We start from the raw sequence: 16,430 nt of genomic DNA on the forward strand, positions 1-16,430 counted from the left end.
TGAATCTGTGCCCCCTGCATTGGAAGTATAGAATCTTAAGTATAGAACCTCCAGGCAAGTCCCTGTAAAATGATATTTAGCTACCACATCCAAAGCACCTTAAATAGTATTTTTACTGTATAGAAACACTCTTTTAATTAGAAAAGCAGACATTTTCAGTAGGTGAGTATGTTTCGTTGGTAAGCATATAAACAGGAGTATTTTTAATATTGTAGTTAGCAGGTCGTAGGTAGGCTCACAGGAAGAGATGATACTGGTCAAAGATGGTCACCAAAGTGTAGGAACCTTGGGATTCTTGTGTGCCTGTGTGTGAAACTGCTGAAGCCAAGCAGTACGAGATAGGGAAAGAGGGAGTGACTAAACAAAATGTGTGGAAGATGAGTGAAAATTCGGTAGTGTAGTGGGTTTTGATATCTGTGACTATTTCAGAGTTAGTTCTAAGATAAAGCAAGAAGGGTCAAAGGACCTGAGTTCTACTGGTGAGGATGTTAAAATTGAGGCTTGTTGTAGGAATGAGAGATCCCTGTCCGCAGTATGAATAAATACATAAAGAAGAGCATCTGTTTATTGAGAGTATTGACTTTTCTATTCTAGGACATAGTACTGTTCTCTTAAATTCTCCCTTGCTCAGATTAGATCCCAGAACTAACATTGGATCCTTTTCCAGTACTAGGAGGTGGTGAAGTTAGCTGTTCTTCGGGAGGCTCTGATATCTCAGTTGGTAGCATAAGTAGGAATGAATATAGAAAGAAGTTCTGGGGAGTTAAAGTGATAGCTGTTTTCTAAGGACTGGGACTTGGAGCAAATAAGAAATCCCTGGTTGTCATCTCATGCTAAAATATGGCCACACTTTCATTTAGGCTGGGAATCAGGTGTTGTCCTTGGTGATAGGGGCACAATTTGAGGGGCATGGGATACTGTGGTGTTCAGAAGAAAAGGTACTGTGAATGCACCTGTTTGGATTGGCTTTAGGTACTTCAAAAAGACCTTTTAGACCACTATTGCTAGGTGTAGGTTATCACTGTTATTTAGTTGCTAAGTCGTGTGTGACTCTTGCAACGCTATGGATTGTAGCCCATCTGGCTCCTCTGTCCATGGGATTTCCCTGGCAAGAATACTGGATTGGGTTGCCATTTCCTTCTCCAGGGGATCTTCCTGACCCAGGGATCAAACCTGAATCTCCTGCATTGGCAGGCAAATTCTTCACCTCTGAGCCACCAGGGAAGCCGCAATATGTGTAGGGGAAATGCACAAAAGATGGAAGGATGAAAAGGTTTAATGGGTCTTAGCAGCCAGTAGCATCTTTGTTTATTCTAGCAGCTTCATGTTGTTCTGCAGCCACTGATGAGGAAGATGATATTATTCCTATTTTAAAGATTAAGAAAGAAACTTAGCCAACAGCACAGCTTGAGAGTGGTATAGTTGACACATATCTACTTGACTCAAAATCTCTTGCTTTTTTTTTTTTTTTCTTTTTGTCACATATCCCCTTTTTGTAAAGGTTGGAGATTAGCAGGATGCTCATCTTGGCCTGTGTTTTGACTTTTAACAGTTCCGTGCAGATGCATTTGTTACTGTTCTAGGAGGCATCATCTTGATAGGTTAAATGATTTAAGTATATGCAGACGCACATCTACTGAGAATAAGACTACACTGCAGGAGCGCATCTTTTTCCTTCTTGATGGAGACTGGAAACTGAACAGCGTTCTTCCTATTTTGAGTTTTGGGGAGAGTAAACAATGTGGAGGACGCCAGTACTGGATAAGAAGAGATAGAAGCAGAATGGAGATGAGCTAGGGAGAGGGGAGAGGAACGCAGGTCCAGAACAGAATGAGTTACAGTAACAGTTAAGGCAGCAGGAGGGGCGTACTGGAAGCAGGGACTTGGATGTGAGTGGAGGCAAAAATGTGTTTACACATAGGAGTAATGTCTAATACTATACAAGATAAAATACTTTCATCCTGCTATTTATGGTCCCAACTCGCTTGTTTTTTTTAGTTAGATGAACAGTTAATTTGACAGACCGTAAGTTAAGACATAGATATTTTGCATCATTTATTGTTTTATATTAACAGTAAATTGTTGGTTTCTAGGTTGCTCTCAGTAGAGACGACTTAACAGTTTTAATGAAAATTTTGCTAGAGAATCTTGGAGAAGCTTCTTCACAGCCAAGCCCTACGCAGTCTACCCAGGAGGCTGTGAGAGTCAGACAAGACGTTTCCAGCAGACCTGACCACTTCAAAGGTATAAATTGATGGAGATTTTTGCTTTGATTGTTGAGAAGAATTAGATGTTAATGCCATATTTATATTTAGTGGGTTTTTTAATTGTCCAGTGTAATGTGGTATGAACTGATCCAATGCTGTATTATTTACTGTGGAAGATCAGAAGGGGCTGAGACTGTCTTGAAGCTCCCAGGGGAAGGAAGTGGGCTCATTACTCTAAAGGGAGGGCCCACCTCTTGTTGCCTGCATGATGCATGCTTGCCTTTTATTTGTGAAAGTTGAATTTGCCCAATTCAAGGGGCACTGAGGTAGTATCACTACGAACAAAGCTAGTGGAGGTGATGGAATTCCAGTTGAGCTCTTTCAGATCCTAAAAGCTGATGCTGTGAAAGTGCTGCACTCAGTATGTCAGCAAATTTGGAAAACTCAGCAGTGGCCACAGGACTAGAAAAGGTCAGTTTTCATTCCAATCCCAAAGAAAGGCAATGCCAAAGAATGCTCAAAACTACTGCATAATTGCACTCATCTCACACACTAGTAAAGTAATGCTCAAAATTCTCCAAGCCAGGCTTTAGTAATACGTGAACTATGAACTCCATGATGTTCAAGCTGATTTTCGAAAAGGCAGAGGAACCAGAGATCAAATTGCCAACATCCGCTGGATCATTGAAAAAGCAAGAGAGTTCCAGAAAAACATCTATTTCTGCTTTATTGACTATGCCAAAGCCTTTTGACTGTGTGGATCACAATAAATTGGGGAAAATTCTGAAAGAGATGGGAATACCAGACCACCTGACCTGCCTCTTGAGAAACCTGTATGCAGGTCAGGAAGCAGCAGTTAGAACTAGACATGGAACAACAGACTGGTTCCAAATAGGAAAAGGAGTACATCAAGGCTGTATATTGTCACCCTGCTTATTTAACTTATATGTAGAGTACATCGTGAGAAACACTGGGCTGGAAGAAGCACAGGCTGGAATCAAGATTGCTGGGAGAAATATCAATAACATCAGATATGCAGATGACACCACCCTTATGGCAGAAAGTGAAGAAAAACTAAAGAGCCTCTTGATGAACGTGAAAGAGGAGAGTGAAAAAGTTGGCTTAAGGCTCAACATTCAGAAAATGAAGATCATGGTATCTGGTCCCATCGCTTCATGGCAAATTGATGGGGAAACAGTGGAAACAGTGGCTGACTTTAATTTTTTGGGCTCCAAAATCACTGCAGATGATGATTGCAGCCATGAAATTACAAGACGCTTACTCCTTGGAAGGAAAGTTATGACCAACCTAGAAAGCATGTTAAAAGCAGAGACATTACTTTGTCAACAAAGGTCTGTCTAGTCAAGGCTATGGTTTTTCCAGTGATCATGTATGGATGTGAGAGTTAGACTGTAAAGAAAGCTGAGTGCAGAAGAATTGATGCTATTGAACTGTGGTGTTGGGGAAGACTCTTGAAAGTCCCTTGGACTGCAAGGAGATCCAACCAGTCCATGTTAAAGGAGATGAGTCCTGGGTGTTCATTGGAAGGACTGATGTTGAAGCTGAAACTCCAATACTTTGGCCACCTGATGCTGGGAAAGATCGAGGGCAGGGGACGACAGAGGATGACATGGTTGGATGGCATCACTGACTCGATGGACATGGGTTTGGGTGGACTCCGGGAGTTGGTGATGGACAGGGAGGCCTGGTGTGCTGCGGTTCATCCGGTCGCAAAGAGTCGGACACGACTGAGTGACTGCAATGAACTGCTCTGAACTGAGGTAGTATACTTTGAGAGAAAAAGCAAAGTAGGGATGCAGCACAGTAAGATCCCAAAATAATTAAGAGCGAAAAGGAACTGGTGTCATACTCAGATGACTAGTCCATGAAATAGGAAGATATTCTTATTCAGTAACAGCTTTGCTTATCTGTCTTCACTGGGGAGTGATATAGTCAGATACATAAGGGAATTTTCTAGATTATTAAAATTGTTATCTTTCAAAGGCACTGAACCTTTTAAATTCAGCCATTTTTAAAAGACAATTTTTCTAACATACAAGGTTCCTTTTTCCTTTCTTGGCCAAGTATATAGAATAATTTTATAATTTCACTGTTTTTCATCATTTAAAATTGTTATGTGAATATCATGTTTTATTTTAGACTGTGAATAAATTAGTATTTTCATGGCTAAAGTGAGATGGAGTATTCCTTGTCCATTTAATAAAGGACCCCAGACTGCTGTGCTTTTATCATGCTAAAGTCATTGACTGTTAGTTATGGCAGCAGTCAATTAAGCTGCCAGTAAGTATACTAAGCCAGCAGTGCTTCTCCTGTAGTTAGGTCTGGTGTGTTTTGAAGTCATAAACAAATGCCTAGAGCAGTGTGCAAAATAAGGTTTTTGGTTGAGGATACTTATGAGCCTATGAATTTAGTGAGTCCTCCCTGCATCTCTCCCCAGGCTGAGTTCATGCCGCCGTGCAGACAAATGCTAGATAAGTAGGCTGTTGCTGTAGTTAGACAGGAACTGTGTACTGTATGGATGAATAAACTGTGGCAGACAAGCTTTATGTGGTTAACAATCTCACTATATTCAGCTCTGGTCAGTTTGTGTCCCTGGTTCAAGCTGTATAGTTACTGTGGTACTTGGGAAAACAAAAAAAGTTCTGATGGAAAAACTACAGAGATAATGAAGATGGGAATGTAACTTATTTTCGGGAAAGGTAAAGGGAAAAAGCCTGGCATTTTCCGCCTTGGAGAAGCCTTAATGTAGTTAAAGTTATGCTGTGTTTGCTCTTGCAGTAACATGTAAGAATAGACTTTCCTATAAATGACCAAAAGAATAGAATCCATCTGCAAAAGAGACCGCAGAATCACTTTGTAAGCAGGATTGAAAGCATTATGTATTCTTTGTCTAAAAAGTTTCTGTCTAAAGGTGAGGGATAAGACTGCATTACTTCTTGAAGTATCTTTCACCTCAAAATACCAGAGACTCCCTGTCCCACATTATATTTGAGGGCTCTTCAACTCTGCTTTTGAGTTATATTCTGTTCTATCAAAGGGAATGGATTGGATGACATAGGTAATTAAAGATAGTGAGACGTGAACTACACTAGCAGAGGACCTTTTACTGACAAGCTGTCTGTTCTTGGACAAAGTATTTTACTTTTCTCTGCCTCCAATTTCATAATCTCTTGGGAATGGCCTGTAACCAGTTAAGGGAAATGCTTTAATAATTATAAACTACAATGAAGTAGACTTGCGTTTGTAGGGCTTTTTAAAAAAAGTTGTCTTACTAGTCTTTGCCAGGCCGTCTTTTTATTTTTAATGTAGATAGTCTGTGTACATTTTTCCCTGTACTAAATATTTATGGAATATATTGCCATTTTTGTTCCTTGTTTCATCATGATTTAAATAATTCTTGAAAGTATCATATAAATTTAGAATAATAAATTATTATCCTAGCTTTCAAAATATGTATAAAGTCATATACATACTTAAAAGCTTACTAATCTTCATATTTATGTTTGAACCATCAGAACAAGAAGATGTGACAGACTCAAAGCTTGCTTTGGACCAGAGTGTCACTCTCCAGTTTGACTTTCACTTTGAATCTCTTTCTATTGTACTGTATAACAATGATACCAGCCAGGTATGTAGTTAAAGTCTATATCTAGGAGAAAGTCCTTGGCTCTTGGTATTCAATTTTAGAATATTATCATTTTTTTGGATGTGATTTTTCTTCTCAAGATTGATGTCTGTTAAATTCTGTTTGGCCTACAGAGTATGCATTGGTCTTGTTTTCTGTTTGCACTTACTGTTTTTAATCTTTTTAGGCTTAGGAAAACTTTTTACTTTTTTCCAAGTAATATCAGTGCTAAAATATTTAGACCTAGCTCTAGGAGAAATATTTTATATGTGGATAATTAGCTATATGTACAGTTTCATTACATAGTTATATATATGTACATATTCAACTATTTAAGGAAAATAATTTAGTGGCTTTGGAACCTTAGAGGGTTATTTTAAAATTTATGATTATCCATGATATATAAGCATTAATTATGTTTTTCTTCAATAAACTTTTTATTTAGTAGATAATATGGTAAGGATACTGATGAGTGAATTGAGGAACCAAGGTCTAGTGCCATTATGATTTGAACCACATAATGTGTCATTGATATTTTTTTCAGGAGCTTTTTTATATAATGTCTTCTAACAAATGCTTTTTATTATGTCAGTTAATTAATATAATATTCATGCATGTAATATAATAATAACCATAGTAATCACCTATTGTAAGTATTATATCTATTGTTTATGTCCATGTATATGTTTTGTTATGTTTTATATTGTTTTCTAAGAGTTATACACTATTCATATGTTATTATTTTCGGACCTTGAGCAATTATCGGTCATTTGTGCAATAGACAACATTAATTATTTTTTTTCAAATTTTTTTGAAGTATAGTTGATTTACCATGTTGTATTCATTTCTGCTATATAGCATAGTGATTCAGTTATACATATATATATTCATTTTTTATATTCTTTTGCATTATGCTGTATCATGAGATATTGAATATAGTTCCCTGTGATAGACAGTAGGACCTTGTTGTTTATCCATCCTGTGTATAATAGTTTGCATCTACTCCTCCCAAACTCCCAATCCTTGCAGCTACAAGTCTACTCTCTACGTCTGTGAGTCTGTTTTTGTTTTGTAGATCCATTCCTTTGTGTCACATTTTAAGATTCCACATGTAAGTGATATTATATGGCATTTGTCTTTCTGACTTTCTTCACTTAGTACGATAATCTCTGATTCCATCCATGTTGCTACAGAAGGCATTGTTTCATCCTTTTTATGGCTGAGTCATATTCCATTGTATATATGTACCATGTCTTCTTTATCCACTCAGTGGTTGTTTCCTTATCTTGGCTATTGTGAATAGTGCCGTATGAACATAGAGGTGCTTGTATCTTTTCAAATGTATTTCTGTCTGGCTATGTGCCTAGGCATGTGATTGCTAGATCATGTGGCAACTCTATTTTTAAATTTCTAAGGAACTTCCATAGTATTTTCCATAGTGGGTGCACCAGTTTATATTCCCACCAACAGTGCAGAAGGGTTTCCTTTTCTCCATACCCTCTCCAGCAGTTTGTTATTTCTAGATATTTTAATGATGGGCATTCTGACTGTTGTGAGGTGACATCCTTAATTTCTAATGTTTAATGTTAATGTTAATAAAAGATCAGGAAATGATGTAATGCAAAATGAACAATTAAATATATTCTTCATTTGGATTAAGGTACTATTATTCTACTGGCTGCCCAGCCTTACAATCTTGTTGTTTTCTTTTACTTCCTTCTTTGTTGACATTCTTTATTCATTTGGACACCAAGTGCTGTCAGTTTGAGTGAACTTCTGTTCTTTCCTGGAAGTTCTTGCTGCTGCATTATCTGAGACTTAGCTCACACAGTACTGCAGTGGCTTCCTTGCTTGTTGTCATTCAACTTACACATTGGCACAGGTTCACGTTCCTCAATGTCATGTAGCCATTTACAGATTCCCATTCTACTTAGAAAACGTTCAGTGTTACATTATGTGAATTTTAACTTATTAAAAAAGAACATTCACTTTAGTTCAGTTCAGACCCCATGAATCGCAGCACACCAGGCCTCCCTGTCCATCACCAACTCCCGGAGTTCACCCAAACCCATGTCGATCGAGTCAGTCATGCCATCCAACTGTCTCATCCTCTGTCGTCCCCTTCTCCTCCTGCCCTCAATCTTTCCCAGCATCAGGGTCCTTTCCAGTGAGTCAGCTCTTTGCATCAGGTGGCCAAAGTATTGGAGTTTCAGCTTCAACATCAGTCCTTCCAATGAATATTCAGGACTGATTTCCTTTAGGATGGACTGGTTGGATCTTCTTGCAGTCCAGGGGACTTTCAAGAGTCTTCTCCAACACCACAGTTCAAAAGCATCAATTCTTTGGCGCTCAGCTTTCTTTATAGTCCGGCTCTCACATCCATACATGACCACTGGAAAAACCATAGCCTTGACTAGACGGACCTTTGTTGGCAAAGTAACGTCTCTGCTTCTTAATATGTTAAGTTCGTCATAAATTTTCTTCCAAGGAGTAAGCATCTTTTAATTTCATGGCTGCAATCACCGTCTGCAGTGATTTTGGAGCCCAGAAAAATAAAGTCAGCCGCTGTTTCCACTGTTTCCCCATCTATTTGCCATGAAGTGATGGGACCAGATGCCATGATCTTCGTTTTCTGAATGTTGAGCTTTAAGCCAACTTTTTCACTCTCCTCTTTCACTTTCATCAAGAGGCTCTTTAGTTCTTCACTTTCTGCCATAAGGGTGGTATCATCTGCATATCTGAAGTTACTGATATTTCTCCCAGCAGTCTTGATTCCAGCCTGTGCTTCCTCTAGCCCAGCGTTTCTCATGATGTGCTCTGCATATAAGTTAAATTAGCAGGGTGACAATATACAGCCTTAACGTACTCAGTGCCTCCAAATTGTCTACATCAGTAACTGTACCAGAAACTCTTATTATATTGTGATTAGTAGATGTGTCATTGGTTATTTCTATTAATAGTTACTAATCACAAGTTTGTGAATTATCTGTATTTTTATAAATTAAAGGCATTGCAAGTTTCCAATAATAATTTCATCCTGACCCATTTACATGCACTGTACTCTTTTGAGTAAGTGAAGATAGGCAGTTACAACCACAGTGCCAAGAACTGCCCATCAGCGGCACCCTTATAGCAATACACTCACTGGTCTGTAGTGAGCAGTTACTGCTAAACTGAAAATCCTACTTCCCCAAAGATTTTCTCTGTGTGTGTGTGTGTGTGTGTGTGTGTGTGTGTGTTGTTTTTTTTTTGTTTGTTTGTTTTTTTGCTTGGTTCGTTGGATTTTGTTCTTTTAGTGTCTTAGCACAGAAATTTGAGCTGTGTGTTATGGTGGAATACATACTGAGGTCGTTTTTCCTTAAAGTTTAAATCTTGAGGATTTGAGACCACACTTAGGCCTCCACGTTTCTTTCCAGACTTCTTTCCCTACTTTTCTTTTATTGAAATATTCAGGCCTAAGATGCCAGCCTGTACCTTGTGCCCCAGAGCATCTTTTTGTTTGCTCATGTTCTTTCTCCATCTAGAATGCCTTCTACCCCTCATTGCCTGATTCTAGTCAATCTCTGAAGTTCAAAGTTTTCATGTTCTTCATGAATTTTTCCCAGCCCAAAATTATCTCTTTGACCCTGTGAGCTTTTGCTGTTTTTATTCTTTACCTAATCTCTTAATATTCTTTGTGGAATACGGGAAGATGTACGTATGAATAAATAAGTGACAATATATCATTTTTAATAATTTACAAATTATAGCATCTTCTTGTGATGTTCCTTGTAATAAATTTCCATTTTATTTTTTTCAATTAAGATATAAGCTTACTAAGATCATGTACTGTGCTTTATCCTTTCTCATAAATCCTTTAGTTTCTATCACAGAGTGTTTTACAGAAGAGCTCATTAAACATTGTAAGTTAGAGTGATTGATTGACAGTTTCCTGATTTTCTTTTTGCATTGAACTGTATATCAGAAAATTTCATGTATTAACCCTTGTTGAATAAGAGCACACACACTTAGGTATTTATTTGCATGTGCATATACAGTCACAAACAGGCATATTATTCTTTGTTCCAGTCTTAATATCCGTACTTTAAAAATTTGCTTTTAATCTTTGAGTTAAGAAATATGTTTAAAAGGAATTACATAACGCTGAAGATAATTGATTCTTTTGCTTGAAAAATATACCGCAGGAACCCAAACTTGCATTTCATAATGATAGTTTCCGGCTCGGTGAACTCAGGCTACATCTTATGGCCTCTTCAGGGAAGATGTTTAAGGATGGGTCAATGAATGTCAGTATTAAACTTAAGACCTGCACTCTTGATGATCTCAGAGAAGGAATTGAGAGAGCAACATCAAGGTTTGTCATTTCTCAATTTGCTGCACATATAAAGGGTTGATGCGCTTGGCATTGTTAGCAGGCATTGATTGCTTGGCTTCAGATTGTCAGAAGGGATCTTTCGATCATCCTTTTTGGGATTCTGTTCCTTGGGATTATCAACGTAAGTCTTTCGTCATATTTCAGTTTGAAGTGCTTCAAGAAATAGTGCTAATTTCAGGTTCAGTTGCTTTTATGTTTGAATTAAAGGGCAGTTTAATAATATTGTCTTAAAAGTGGGAACCAAGAAAATGTAAGAATTTTAATAGTGAAATCCACGTGTGTGGTTCATTAGTGGTACATTTTTGTAAATTGTTTTCAGTAGGCAGAAACTTGTTGCAAAAAAGCCTTCAATTTATGGATCTTTCTTTTGTCTCATTTATTTTGTATATATATTTTAAAACAGTTCTGTAAAATTTCTTTAAAAGTTTTAGTAGATCAACTCTACTTAAATTTAAAGAAAAGACTCTACAGGATTAAAAAAGTTTTAGCAGAAATAGAATCCCTAATTTTCACATTTATCAACTCATTTTTGAAAGAGTAATTCATATTACCCTATTGCAAAGTGAGAGATATGCAACTTTAGTGGCCTAATTATATTTTTATTCCTTTCACAAATAATGAGATATATAACATTTTTGTTCTTGATTATTTTTGGAGAAAAACTGGTCTGCTGCTTGAGCCCTTTGTGAGCCCTTTGTCCTTCTAAGAGATGAATAAATGAGGGAAGAGTGCTTTCATGCATCCAGCTTTTCTAGTTTGCAAACTTTGTGTCTTGGCATAGCAGTCTAAGCAAGGGTGATAAAGTCCATGCTTCTGTTTCATAGCCTGCTTTTTGCAGCATGCTTGAGGCTGTGTGGAAACGGTCATTACAGACCCTTGATGAACACTGCCAGATTTGAATTACGTGGACTAACTTGGGAATCAGTTGTATAGCATGGTCTTTGGTGATAAATTCCTTCAAGGAGGTTTTATTTTCTAAAATAAAGAGGTTGTCTTTTAAATTTTGTGGGGCTACAATAATGTGTTTTGTTAATTGCCAAACTTCCTTTCAGTGGTCATTGATTTGTTTTTCTAGTATTGCATTATAATTATAAAATGCTCTTATGATTACTTATTACCATGAACCTTGGCTGTGGAGACCCTGTCTTGATTGCTGATTAGCTAATTAGACTGCAGTTAACACTGACCTGTTTTCTATACAGGTTGGAAACTGAAAGGTGAAAGAAAAGCTGTTAGAAGATACTTAGAAAATTTTTCATCTTTTTAAGTGTTTTAGCAGGAATAAAATAATGACTGTACATAAATTTTTTTCAGAATGATTGATAAGAAGAATGGTCAAGAGAACAACAGTTCTATGATTGACATAAGTTACCAACAAGGCAAAAATGAAAGTCATATTGATGCTGTTCTTGACAAGCTGTATGTATGTGCCAGTGTGGAATTTCTGATGACTGTGGCAGATTTCTTTATCAAGGCTGTACCTCAGAGTCCAGAAAATATGACTAAAGAATCACAGATCCCACTGCGACAGACTGCCTTAGCAAAAATCAAGATGGAGAAAGGTTAGCAGAATTTACTTGTCACAGATGATAACTTGTCTTATATTTTACCAGAATTACAAACAGGAAAAAAGAGAAATGGAGAGTTTAAGAATGTAAAATTACTCTTTCCAATTTAAATATGTTCAGAAGAAAAACCTTAGTAAGCGTCAATTTTTGAGAGAGAGGTAGACCCTTAGAGAAGGAAATGGTAACCCACTCCAGTATTTTGCCTGGGAAATTGTATGGACAGAGAAGCCTGGTGGGCTACAGTCTGCGGTATCAGACATAACTTAGCGACTAAACAACAACAGGAATAGAAATGTGTATTGGATCAGGGGCCAAGAAGCCTCTGCTCTGGTTCCAGCTCTGCTATTAACATTTGTTTTCTCTGTTAAATTGTAATTGTCTAAGGTCATGCATTTTTCTCTCTAACGTGCATTTGAACAGTATTGGAAAACTGCTGTTCACTGGCAAGGTCAGAATTTTATTTTTCCATTTGCCTTTCTTAAACATAAGGCATATGGTATCTCTGTATTCATATATACATGTAATATATTTATACTATAGATTTATGACACTGACTATATACGTCAGGGTAAAATCAAAGTAAAGAAGTAAAATGGTCTGTGTGCTTTTAGCAGGTCTCCTGTCCTCTTCCTGATGTTCCCCTCACCTGTTTTCCCTTCCCTGCTCTTGCAGCATAGTGCACACTCAGATGTATATACATGCATTGCATATGCGCATTAATTCTGACAAAAAGAACTTCAAAACAAGATTATTTCTGTTAGGTCAGAGTCTTATAACAGGGATCAAGATTGCATTATCCCACATAATCAGCATTAGTTAATAATTATTTATTGTTAGTCCTAACCAATCAGTTATTTATATTGTTACTTTCACCATATCCCTAACAGCAGGATATTAGAAGCAATTTAGAAACTTACAGATAACATATACACACGTGACAAGGTTTACTTTACTAGAACTTTTATGGTTCCCATTTATGTTTCTTCAGATGACTCTCTAAGACCAAATATGATTTTAAATGCCAAGATCACGGATCCAGAAGTGGTTTTTGTTGCCAACTTGACAAAGGCTGACGCTCCTGCTCTAACAGCCTCATTCCAGTGTGACTTCTTTCTATCAACATCCAAACTTGAACAGATAATGACAGCTTCTGTGGGAGATCTTAAAGTGCTTGCTTGCCCTTTTCTCAGAGAAAAGAGAGGAAAAAATATTACCACAGTAAGAATGACCTTATATCCTAAGCTTGAAAATGGTTGATTCATAGAATCCTAGAATATGAGGGCTCTGTGTTTACTCCAGCTTGAGATGATACAGATAAAGATGTTGAATTCCAAAGATGCTAAATGATTTACCCATGTTTGTAGTGACAAAACTATAGACTACCTCCAGACTAATTTTCATTATACCATCTTTTGCTGAACAGTATTTGAATTTTAGTACATACAAATCAATATTCCTTTTCAACTGTTGCTTTTATTCACCACTGTATATCCAGTGAATGAATGAATGGATGAATGAACCAAACATTCAGTGGAGTCGCATGCCCAAAAGAGATTGTTTTTCTTTATTACAAATTAACTTCAATGGTGCTTTCACATTGTTGTCAAAAAATGTGATTTTGGTTAAATGAATTAACTATCACACCATTTGGTTTTTAATATTAAATTGATTATTTTATGTTAAAGAGCATCATTATATAATGAGACTTATTTGCAGTGTTATTTTAAGTTTACAAAAAAATTGATAGATAAAGTGACTTGTGTAAAGAAATACAGTGCTGAGCTTAATCTGTACATTACCATGAAACATTCTTAAGCAGAATCGTCTTGACATGTCACAGAAAGTTTATATTAATCATCTCTATTTAAAGCTCATCCTAATTTTTTAAAAATGAAAGCTGTTTAGTATTAATTCCCTCATTCAGTTCAGATGTATTTTGTTTCTTTAATGATATTTAACAATATAGGCCTCATAGTTTTAATAAATCATTGAATTTGAAGATTTGCAATCTGTTCTAATAAGGACATTACAGGAAATTCAAGGCTGACCTGTTGTTAATCATTGGGAAACTGTTCATTTACCTACCTTACCATATAGTCTTTTTTAAATAAAAATGTTAACAGAACTATTTATTTAGAATAACAATTTCAGGTAATTTTGTGATCATAAAAATTATAATGAAATACCTTTTTCATTTTTTCATTTACCTCTTTGCAAATGTAAGACCTTGCTTAGCTCATTTTTATAGATATTTTTAAAGTATATTTTACACAGGGCATTATTTAAAAGATATTTTGGGCTTCCCTGGTGGCTCATATGGTAAAGAATCTGCCTGCAATGCAGGACATCTGGGTTCGATTCCTGGGTTGGGAAGATCCCCTGGAGAAGGGAACAGCTGCCCACTCCAGTATTCTAGCCTGGAGAATGCCATAGACAGAGGAGCCTAGTGGCTACAGTCCATGGGGTTGCAAAGAGTTAGACACGACTGAATGACTTTCATTTAAAAGATATTTTAGACTTCTGCTAGTAAATGTGCATTACTACTTAAGAATTTGGCATAAAGGAATTCATCACAACTGCTGAAAGTCCTTTATTGTGATCATAGACTTGCCATAGTTTGGAGGAGCCCTCATGAGAGGTTTTCAGATAATTTAATTTGCCTTCTTGCTTTTAGTAATAGGTGATAGTTAAAGATCTCAAATTAAGTAAGACATGTCCTTTAAGTAAATTTCATTTATCTGTTTGTAGGTCTTACAGCCCTGTTCTCTATTTATGAAAAAATGTACACAGACATCAGGAAAAGAAAATATAGATATTAAAGTTGAAGAATTTATAATTAAGGTTAGTGCCTATCATATTATTTGGGTGAAAATCAGTTTTTATTTTTCTTATATTTTGATTTGTCTCATGTTTAGAGCACTATGCTAGTCACATATTTAGTAATCAGTAAATACCCCTAATCCATTTTTCTTTAATGCAAATGTTTGTTTCTGTTTTCTTGGAAAGACTGCAGTTGACCCTTGAGCAATGTGGGGATTAGGAGTGCTTAACTTTATAGTCAAAGACCCTGATGTTGGGAAAGATTGAAGGTGAGAGGAGAAGGGGGCGACAGAGGATGAGATGGTTGGATGGTATCACTGACTCAATGGACATGAATTTGAGTAAACTCCCAGAGTTGGTGATGGACAGGGAGGCCTGGCATGCTGCACTCCATGGGATTGCAAACAGTCGAATACGACTGAGTGACTGAACTGAACTGAACTTTATAGTCAGGGCTTGGTATATGCAGTTCCTCAGATTTTCCATGTCTGAGGTTCTAAATCTGCAGATGCAACCAGATGCAGATAGTGTAGTCCATAGTATTTACTATTGAAAATTGGCATATTTAAGTGGACCCTCATGGTTCAGATCCATGTTGTTCAGGGTGAACTATACTTTTAAATGTATACCGATGGTCAGGATAATTTTTATCTAGTATATTTGCTTGTGTGTTGGAGATTGGGTTTAGGTGGGAAGAACAGAGATGAAGTGGAAAGAGAAGGGAAGGATGGAAAAATGAAGTTGCTGTTATTTTACTTACAGTGTTATTTTTAGGCTTTTATTTGGGGTGCTATTTGGTTGAATTTAATATTTATGTGATTAAATGTTTTATATGTCTATAAAATATTTTAATGACATGTATGCTAGAAATAAAGTATTAGAATTTTTTATCTCTTACATTTAAAGTATTGAAAAAGCAATCTGTTCTCCAATGCCTTTCACATTCTCTAAGTATGACCTCTTGGTCAATTACAAATGGAAAGTACAGAACACTTTCCAAAATCTGTTTCTGTCTAAGGGACACAAAATTGAGGTGGTTAATAGCAATTCTGATAGTAGCTTTATTATTTAGGTAAATAGCAAATAGTGAATAAACCAAGGTTCAAAATTACATCATTTGAATTACCATGTAAATAACAATTTAGTTTTCTCTCAGCGTAATTGGTCTTAGGTGGTATTTTGTTGAGACTTATACTACTAAGTGGGGAGAAAACTTGAATTTGTATGCACTTTGTCTGAGACACGGGGTTAAGATGCTGAGGGATTGTTTTTCCATGTCTTTGTATATCATTTTACTTACATATATATAAAGGTACAGGTTTGAAAATCCTTTAAGGTCTTGAAGGGGTGATCCCATATGTCTGGGGAGAATGGTATAGTGGAGTTGGGACTAAGAGCACTCGTTATAGGTTACATTAACAAGGCAAGGCAAGAAAGGATTTGGTTGACAGATAAGTTTGGGAAGCACTACATACTGGATCCTTCTTTTGGTGATGTAATCATATTTATTTAGCATATTAAATAAGTAAGGATTGTAAGAAGTGAACATTGAAGGAATCCACTTAACTTATTGCTCAAACTTTGGAAAGTCGTGGGTAACTAATTGATGAGGCATCAGGTCACAAGAGGTTTGTGTCCTTAACTTAAAGAGAGATTTAATCTTATCCTGAAAGTGAGGGGGAGGTGTTGAAGAGTTTATTAAGCATAGGAATGACATGTTCAGATTTGGGTTTTAGAAAAATCATGTGAAGGGTGGGCTGAGATGGTGTTCACCAGACATGGAAGACATCATCGTGGAAGACGTAAGAACTAAG

General features: G+C 36.6%; 1 protein-coding gene across 5 annotated transcripts in view; it reads left to right on the forward strand.

Moving 5' to 3' along the window:
* The window catches only part of VPS13C (vacuolar protein sorting 13 homolog C), a 181,184-nt gene that overhangs the window by 108,363 nt on the left and 56,391 nt on the right, over positions 1-16,430 (forward strand). For all 5 annotated transcript variants that reach the window (XM_004010549.6, XM_004010550.6, XM_004010551.6 and 2 more), the window contains 6 exons: positions 2,094-2,244; positions 5,744-5,856; positions 10,038-10,207; positions 11,543-11,790; positions 12,785-13,014; positions 14,545-14,637. In XM_004010549.6, coding sequence (XP_004010598.3) covers positions 2,094-2,244; positions 5,744-5,856; positions 10,038-10,207; positions 11,543-11,790; positions 12,785-13,014; positions 14,545-14,637 — 1,005 coding nt within the window. The remainder of the gene's footprint in view (positions 1-2,093; positions 2,245-5,743; positions 5,857-10,037; positions 10,208-11,542; positions 11,791-12,784; positions 13,015-14,544; positions 14,638-16,430) is intronic.

Source organism: Ovis aries, chromosome 7 (genome assembly GCF_016772045.2).
Source record: "Ovis aries strain OAR_USU_Benz2616 breed Rambouillet chromosome 7, ARS-UI_Ramb_v3.0, whole genome shotgun sequence".
NCBI classification, from domain to species: domain Eukaryota; kingdom Metazoa; phylum Chordata; class Mammalia; order Artiodactyla; family Bovidae; genus Ovis; species Ovis aries.